The following is a 9,020-nucleotide window of genomic DNA, read 5'->3' on the forward strand; positions in this document are numbered from 1 at the left end:
GAGTGGCCTGATTTGTGATGCCTTAGTGTAGGGAAGTTTGCTTATATGAGATGTTTTGCTAGTATGCGGGTAGATAGTGCATATCAGAAGTAGAGTACTCACTATCCGAAGTTTGGGGAGGAGGACTTGGGATGAACACTGATGCGGTGTGGTCGGTAGTATTGGGCCCGTACTACCGAGGACACCGGGTCAGTGGGAGACCCAAGTAAGAATCCCTAGATATCGGGGACGGGGTAGGGTCGCGTTATCGAGTGCAATTACACTTGATAGAATCTCTGATAGTTTTATGTTGTATTTCAGAGATATCATGGTTAGACCGCGTCACGGAGCAAGTACGAGCGGTGTGAGTGACGAGGATATTCGTCAGATGATCCACGAGGAGGTGGCGGCGGCGATCCGGGCTGAGATCCCGGAGATGTTTGGGTCTATCAAGACCACCCTGATGGAGACGTTCGACGAGCGGTACGCCGCATTGACTGAGGCTGCAACCGCTGCAGCTACCGCAGCTGTGGCCGCTGCTAAGCCACAGGGGGGTGATTCATTGCTGTTCCGAGAGTTCAGCAACACGAAGCCACCGGAGTTCGATGGGACGCAGGATCCGATTGCTGCGATGAGGTGGATCGCAGATATAGAGGGGTGCTTCTACACTTGTTCATGCCCGGAGCACCTGAGGGTACGGTTCGCTTTGAACCAGCTCCGTCTGGGAGCCAAGGACTGGTGGAAGTTCGTGACGGCGAACTTCACTTTAGCAGAGACTGCGGCAGTGACATGGGAGGGGTTCACTACCATGTTCAGAGATGAGTACGTTCCCCCGGTGGAGCGGGAACGATTGGTTCAGGAGTTCTTAACCCTCAAGCAGGGTACTGATTCGGTGGCGGCGATCACGCGGAAGTTCCATGAGAGGGCGATGTTTTGCCCCGAGCTAGTGGCCACAGAGCAGGCTCGGATGAGCCGGTACTTGGGTGTTCTGAGGAGGGAGATCCGGGAGTTTGTGTCAAACTCCACTTACCATACTTTTACTGAGCTTCAGGCGAATGCCAGGAAGCGTGAGATCGAGTTAGAGACTCAGGCCAGGGAGGAGGCCGAGTCTCAGCAGGCAGACCGGCGACCGGCTCAGTCTCAGCCGGCAGCCAAGCGGATCAAGTCCGCCGATTCGAGGACGGGAGGTTCGAAGAACCGCACTTGCGTAAAGTGCGGTAAGGGTCACGATGGGGCGTGTCGAGCCGGTGCTTGCTACAAGTGTGGCAAGGAGGGACACATTGCTAGGGAGTGTCCCAAGGGATTTATGGTTTGCTTTCATTGCAACCAGACCGGCCATCGGAAGGCCGAGTGCCCTCAGCTTCGTCAGGGATCTGCACCTGTTGCCAGGACTACTGAGACTCGACCGGTGAAGGTCGAGGCCCCGAGGGCTCGTGGGAGAGCCTTTCAGCTGACTGCGGAGGAGGTCCGCGCTGCGCCCGATGTTGTGGCAGGTATGTTGTAATTCATGTATTTATTTTTAATGTCAAGATGTTATGCTTATGTTATTATATGCGTAGGTACTTTCCTTGTGAACTCTGTGCCTGCCTTAGTGTTATTTGACTCGGGTGCGAGTAGGTCCTTTGTGTCCTTAGCCTTTAGTCAGCATATCGGCGTTAGTCGTGAGTCGTTGAGTCGACCTTTGAAAGTTTCTATAGCTGACGAGAAGGTGATCTGTGCTACGGAGGTTCTTCGGGGATGTGTACTAGAGATTTTCGGGATTGGATTCCCAATTGATCTGATTCCTATCGCGATGGGGGATGTCTGTGTCATCGTGGGCATGGACTGGCTGAGCCGGTTCGGCGCTGTCATCGACTGTGAGCGTCAGTTGGTGACTATACGAGACCATAGTGGGGGAGTTCTTTCGGTGTACGGTGAGGGTACCCGTTCAGGATCAGCTTTTTGTTCGGCCGCTAGAGCGAGGCAGTGTCTACAGCAGGGCTGTAGGGGTTTTGTGGCGTATGTGATGGATACGCGGGAGGTTTCTGAGAAACCGAAGACAGTTAAGGAGGTCCCTGTGGTACGTGAGTTTTCAGATGTCTTTCCCGAGGAGTTGCCGGGAGTACCGCCTGTGAGGCAAGTAGAGTTTAATATCGATCTGGTTCCGGGGGTAGCACCTATTGCTAAAGTGCCCTATCGTCTTGCACCTCCAGAGATGCAAGAGTTGTCCTCGCAACTCCAGGAGTTGCTGGGGAAGGGATTCATTCGGCCGAGCAGCTCGCCATGGGGAGCACCTATTCTGTTCGTCAAGAAGAAGGATGGTTCACACCGGATGTGCATTGATTACCGGGAGTTGAACAAGCTAACGGTCAAGAACCGTTACCCGTTGCCGAGGATCGATGATTTATTCGATCAGTTACAGGGAGCATCTTGGTTTTCCAAGATCGATTTGAGGTCAGGTTACCATCAGGTGAGAGTACGGGATGAAGACGTCCAGAAGACAGCGTTTAGGACGCGATATGGGCATTATGAGTTTGTGGTGATGCCTTTTGGACTCACCAATGCCCCGGCTGTGTTCATGGATCTCATGAACAGGGTATGCAGGCCGATGTTGGATCGGTCAGTGATCGTATTTATCGACGACATTCTGGTGTATTCGAGATCTAGAGAGCAGCATGAGGAGCATTTGAGGGAGGTCCTCGAGGTATTGAGGTCGGAGAAGCTTTATGCAAAGTTCTCCAAATGTGACTTCTGGTTGCGGGAGGTCCAGTTTCTAGGACATGTGGTTAATCAGAAAGGGATATTAGTCGATCCGGCCAAGGTTGAGGCGGTGATGAGTTGGGAGGTGCCGAAGTCACCCTCTGAGATCAGGAGTTTCCTTGGGTTGGCAGGGTATTATCGGAGATTTATCAAGGATTTCTCCAAGATCGCAGTGCCACTCACCAGATTGACCCGGAAGGGTGTTACATTCTCATGGGGGCCCGAGCAGCAGACCTCCTTTGAGACACTTCGCCAGAGATTGTGCGAAGCCCCGGTATTAGCTCTCCCAGAAGGGATGGAAGATTTCGTGGTATATTGCGACGCATCAATTTCGGGATTGGGTGCAGTGTTGATGCAGAGGGGTCATGTGATAGCTTATGCGTCGAGGCAGCTGAAGCCTCATGAGGCGAGATATCCCACGCATGATTTAGAGTTGGGGGCAGTAGTGTTCGCTCTCAAGATTTGGCGTCACTACTTGTATGGGGTTCGATGTACGATATACACGGACCATAAGAGTTTGAAGTATTTGATGGATCAACCCAACCTAAATATGCGTCAGAGGAGGTGGTTGGATGTGGTCAAGGATTATGATTGTGAGATCCTGTACCACCCAGGCAAGGCTAATGTGGTAGCCGATGCATTGAGCCGCAGGGCGGAGAGCACTCCATTGCGAGATGTATGCTTGAGACTGACCGTGATGACTCCTGTATTGGATGATATTCGTAGGGCCCAGGCAGAGGCTGTGCGACCCGAAATGCAGAAGAAAGAGCGGGTTGTGGGGTTAATCTCAGAGTTTGTCAAGGATAGTCGAGGCCTTATGACGTTTCAGGGTCGGATTTGGGTACCGTTCGTGGGCGGTACGCGTATTACGTTGATGGAAGAGGCTCATAGATCGAAATTCTCGATCCATCCCGGTGCTACAAAGATGTATTTGGACTTAAGGAAGGAATATTGGTGGCCCTGTATGAAGAGAGACGTGGCATGGTTCGTTGAGAGGTGCTTGACCTGCCGTAGGGTTAAGGCTGAGCACCAGAGACCGCATGGCAAGTTACAGCCATTGGAGATCCCCGAGTGGAAGTGGGAACAGATCACTATGGATTTTATCACCAAATTGCCAAGGACTGCTAGGGGAGTTGACGCAATTTGGGTGATTGTGGATAGGTTGACGAAGAGTGCACACTTCCTTGCCATCAGTGAGAGTTCTTCAGCGGAAAAGTTAGCGGAGATATACGTGAAAGAGGTGGTATCTCGGCACGGGGTGCCGATCTCGATTGTGTCAGACCGCGATGTGCGCTTCACTTCCAGGTTCTGGAAGAAATTCCATGAGGAGCTGGGTACTAAATTGCATTTTAGTACCGCATACCATCCCCAGACAGACGGTCAGAGCGAGCGGACAATTCAGACGCTGGAGGACATGCTCCGGGCGTGTGTGTTAGACTTCGGGGGTAGTTGGGATGCGTATTTGCCATTGGCAGAGTTTTCCTACAACAACAGCCACCATTCGAGCATTGGTATGCCGCCTTTCGAGCTGTTGTATGGTAGGAGGTGTCGGACTCCCATTTGCTGGGGAGAGGTGGGACAGAGAGTGATGGGCAGCACGGAGATCATACTCCAGACGACAGAGCAGATTCAGCAAGTGAGACAAAGGTTATTGACTGCCCAGAGCCGACAGAAGAGTTATGCAGACAGGCGCCGATCCGAGCTTGAATTTCAAGTCGGCGACTTCGTTCTCCTGAAGGTCTCTCCTTGGAAAGGAGTGATTCGATTCAGGAAGAGGGGCAAATTGGGGCCCCGGTATATTGGACCATTTCGTGTGGTTGCAAGGATAGGCCGGGTAGCCTATCGGTTGGAGTTGCCAGCGGAGCTGGGTCAGATCCATGACACTTTTCATGTATCGCAGTTGAGGAAGTGCATAGCCGATGAGTCGGCAGTGGTTCCATTGGGGGATATTCAGGTGGATGCGAGCCTGAATTACGCGGAGAGACCAGTGGCGATCAGGGATCGGAAGATCAAGGTTCTGAGGAACAAGGAAGTACCTCTGGTGTTGGTTCAATGGCAACACCGTAAGGGATCAGAAATGACTTGGGAACCGAAGCGCGAAATGCGGGAGCAGCATCCGGAACTATTTGCAGAGTGAGACTTCGAGGGCGAAGTCTAATCCAAGTGGGGGAGAGTTGTAACAGCCCGGAATCTCAGGTATTATTAAAATTATGTTTTTGAGGTGATTTAAGAGGGGACTCGGCGAGTTGGGGCCAAGACTCGCCGAGTAGGATCGCAGACTTGGTCGCGGGTCCGCGACTGGACTCGACGAGTCCAGATATGGACTCGGCGAGTCGACGCTGTTCAGCAGAAACCCTAACCGTTCAGTTTGAATCGTATATAACGCCTCTTAGGCCGTCATTTTCCGTCTTTTGATCAATTGAAAGGAACCCTAATCGTTGTGGACGTCTAGGGCAGGAGAGAAAGCTTTTGGAACTTGGAGGAACTTGCTAGGCAAGAAGAAGAAGGAATTGGCCAAAGGAATATCAAGGAGGATTGAGTCCTGAGGTTTGGGGAACACAGAGGGAACGTTCTCAGGTAATACTCGGATCAATTCTGTTAGTTAATGTGTTTATGGACCTAGGGTTTATGAAAAACCCATTTAGTGATTAGATGGGTATTATGTCATTACCCAGATGTTATACCCTCTGTAATGAGATGTTTAGAAGTCCAGAGAGTCCCATAGTTGTATATCTTGGGACCATACGTAATTCAGGAAGCAGTTGCTCGTCTGCATGGCATGGACTCGCCGAGTTGTTCTTCAGACTCGGCGAGTAGCATGAAGATTTACTGGGACTCGCCGAGTTGTTCTTCAGACTCGGCGAGTGGAGTCGGGGTGGCCCCGCGATTCTTTCAAGGGTAACTCGTCGGGTCGAGGAGGGTACTCGACGAGTAGATAAGGAATCTCAGAAAGTTGAAAGACGTCTAGACTCGCCGAGTCGCCATGGGACTCGCCGAGTCCGGTCGAGCTGACCGTTGACCGTTGACCAGAGTTGACCTAAGTCTGACTTCTTAGGGATAGTCACCCTTAGAAGTTATAAGTGTTAATGAGATATGTGATGATTATAGGAAGGTTGTAGCTCGTCGGATTGTGCACGAGTGATTTCAGGAGTTGCTAGCTTTCAGCATTTACGAGGTGAGTCTTCTCACTATACTGTACCCGGATGGGTTTGACCGTGTGACCGGAAGGTCGACTATGTTATGTGATATGTATGCTATATGTGGTAAGTTAAGTGTTATATGTGCTATGTATGATATGTGGGCCGGAAGGCAATTATGTTATGGGCCGGAAGGCGTTGTATTGCGGACCGGAAGGTCAGGGCCTGGAAAGGCGTATGTGTGTAAGTGTATATTGGGGAACTCACTAAGCATTTATGCTTACAGTTGTTGTGTATGTATGTATTTCAGGTACTAGCGAGGACCGTGGGAAGGCGCCGGCATGATCGATACACACTGAAGATGGTTTTTATGATCTTGGGATTTTGAATAATTGTATTGACTGAATAATTAACTATTTATGCCTTGTTTTTAAAGGAAACAATTATGTTTTAAAATTGAAAAATTTGTTTGAAAATTTTGAGTTGTTACATTAACACTGCTCCCAAACCTGTGATAGACACATCACAATATATCACAAAATCCTCAACACCCTCTGGCAGGGTCAGAATCGGAGCCTCGCATAATCGCTGCCTCAAAGTCTCAAATGTTGCATGCTGCTTAGGCCCCCAGTGAAACGTGATGGTCTTCTTTATCCACCAAGTCAAAGTAATTGCTATCTTGGAGAAATTTTGAATGAATCTCCGATAGTAACCTGCTAATCCAAGGAAAATCTGAATGTCATATGGAGACCTCGGAACCTCCCACGTCATCATCGCCTCGACCTTAGCCAGATCAACCAGAATATCGTTCTGATTGACAAGTTGCCCCAAAAATTGCACCTCGCGTAACCAGAACTCATACTTGTAGAAATTTGCATACAATCTCTCCCTCCTTAGAGTATCCAATACCTCCTACAAATGCTCCACATGTTGTTCCTGGGTCTTGTAGTAGACCAGGATGTCATCGATAAACACATTCACAGACCAATCCAACATGGGTCTACATACGCGATACATGAGATCCATGAATGTGGTTGGAGCATTGGTGAGCCCGAAGGGCATTAACACGAACTCATAATGACCATAACGAGTCCGGAAGGTCGTCTTCTGTGTATCTTCTTCTCTGACCCTCATCTGATGATAACCCGGTCGCAGATCAATCTTGGAAAACCAGGACGCACTGTGAAGCTGGTTAAATAAATCATCAATCCTTAGGAGTGGATAACAGTTCTTCACCATTAGCTTATTCAGCTCCCGGTAATCGATGCACATCCGATGCGTCCCATTCTTCTTCCTCACAAACAAGATCGACGCTCCCCGTGGCGAACTACTCAGTCGGATAAATCCCTTGTCTAATAGCTCCTATAGCTGTGTAGACAACTCTTGTATCTTTCAATGTGCTAATCGATAAGGTGCTTTGGCTATCGGAGACGCACCAGGAACCAAGTCAATCCGAAACTCCACTTGCCTCTCAAGAGGCACTTTAGGAAAATCTTCAGGGAATACATCCAAATATTTTCGAACAACTGGTACATCATCCAAAATCACCATACCCTTCTCCTGGGTATCCATCACATAGGCCATAAATCCAAAACAAACTTGTTGAAGATAGCGTCTGACCCTAGCTGCTGAACATAAAATCGGCCTACGTTGAGCATCCTCTCCCTGAATCACCAACTCTCCCCCACTTGGGGTCTGGAAACCTACCAACTGCTACTCACAATTAATCATTGACCCATTGGGGCTCAACCAATCCATCCCCATAATAACCTTGATCTCATGCAGTGGAATAGGAACTAAATCAACCGAATACCACCAACTGAACAAATTCAAGAAACAACTCCGATGAACCCTTGATACGCGCATAGGACATTCATCAGCAATCTTAACCTCTAATAGACAATCCAACTCCCCTAGAGCATCGACAAACCTCTTGTTGAGCGCAAGAGATACAAAGGATCGGGTAGCCCCCGAATCAAACAATACCAAAGCAGAGATACGGTTCACAAGGAACGACCCTAAAACAAAACAGACAGATATAAGCAGAAAAATCAACATAAATAAATAGATAAGGAGAAGATACATACCCATCACCACATCAGGTACCGCACGATCCTCCTCGACCATCAGCTGAAAAGCCTTTTTCCTCACAACAGGCATATCTGGCTTGCCCTGGCAGCCATCCATGATCATCAAAGTCGTCATAGCGGGTGCTGCAACTGGTCCCGCCGCTGCTAGACTCGGACAATCAGCCTTTTTATGTCCCCTCTGATTGCAATGGAAGCAAATCAAATTCGATCCCTAGGTAGTGGCTATGCAATCCCGACTAAAGTGCCCAGTCTTGCCACACTTATAGCAGCCTGAACCACCACCCCTGCAAGCTCCATCGTACGTCTCGCCGCAGTGGCCCCAACCCTGTTGGCCTCTCGATCTCGAATACCCTCTTTGACCATGCCAAAGATCACAAGAGTTTACTCAAGAATAGTGTGGCTAATCTCTACTGAAATGAACTCCCGCATCTGATCATCCATAATCCTGGCTCTAGAGCCCGAACCCGAACCATCACCGGCACCAGAGCCGCTACTAGAACCTCATCGAGTGACCACCATACTGAAAATAGACCACCCAAACCATCAGAACATATATATATATATATATATATATATATATATATATATACTGAAAATAGACCTCATCGTAGCTTTCCTTGACTCAAGTACGAATTCTCTACTTCCAGTAGTATGGACCCATACTACCTTCCACTTCTATCCATGCTTTCCTCCAGGATTGCTCCGATTCCTCCATGTCACTCCCTTATCTATCCAAACAATCCTCAATAAAAAAGGTTCTCAACACCGAATCACCTCCTAGGTTTTCCTAGGGCTACCACCACACCACTCTCCACCATCAGTTGCAGAAGGAACTCCCCCTAACACCCTCTAACTAGCTTACGAATACAATTACATACTACCGACACCAGGTAATTCTTCGAATGAAAGGCCTCACGATACAACGGTTGGACTCAAACAAGAGGTGTACAATACAGTTAAAACCTAATATTCTAAAATTATCTAGTCTTAATAATATGTAACTTAACATATTCGCTTACTTGTTAGCTAATGTTAATGGGAAATTCTAAAAAGCACAAAGCAAGCAACATTTGAG

The 9,020-nt window shown here is 48.8% G+C and overlaps 1 protein-coding gene across 1 annotated transcript; it reads left to right on the forward strand.

Moving 5' to 3' along the window:
* Positions 1-357: 357 nt before the first annotated feature.
* LOC128128444 (uncharacterized) lies at positions 358-6,215 on the forward strand. The gene is made up of 2 exons (XM_052767386.1): positions 358-1,472; positions 6,166-6,215. The coding sequence occupies exons 1-2, from the start codon at positions 368-370 to the stop codon at positions 6,198-6,200; spliced, it is 1,140 nt and encodes a 379-aa protein (XP_052623346.1). The 5' UTR covers positions 358-367; the 3' UTR covers positions 6,201-6,215.
* Positions 6,216-9,020: the final 2,805 nt, after the last annotated feature.

Source organism: Lactuca sativa, chromosome 9 (genome assembly GCF_002870075.4).
Source record: "Lactuca sativa cultivar Salinas chromosome 9, Lsat_Salinas_v11, whole genome shotgun sequence".
Classification (NCBI taxonomy): domain Eukaryota; kingdom Viridiplantae; phylum Streptophyta; class Magnoliopsida; order Asterales; family Asteraceae; genus Lactuca; species Lactuca sativa.

Coding starts and splice junctions, on each gene's coding strand:
- LOC128128444 (XM_052767386.1), top strand. CDS start 368: ATGATCCACGAGGAGGTGGCGGCGGCGATCCGGGCTGAGATCCCGGAG. Junction 1,473..6,165: donor TGCGCCCGATGTTGTGGCAG/GTATGTTGTAAT, acceptor TATGTATTTCAG/GTACTAGCGAGGACCGTGGG.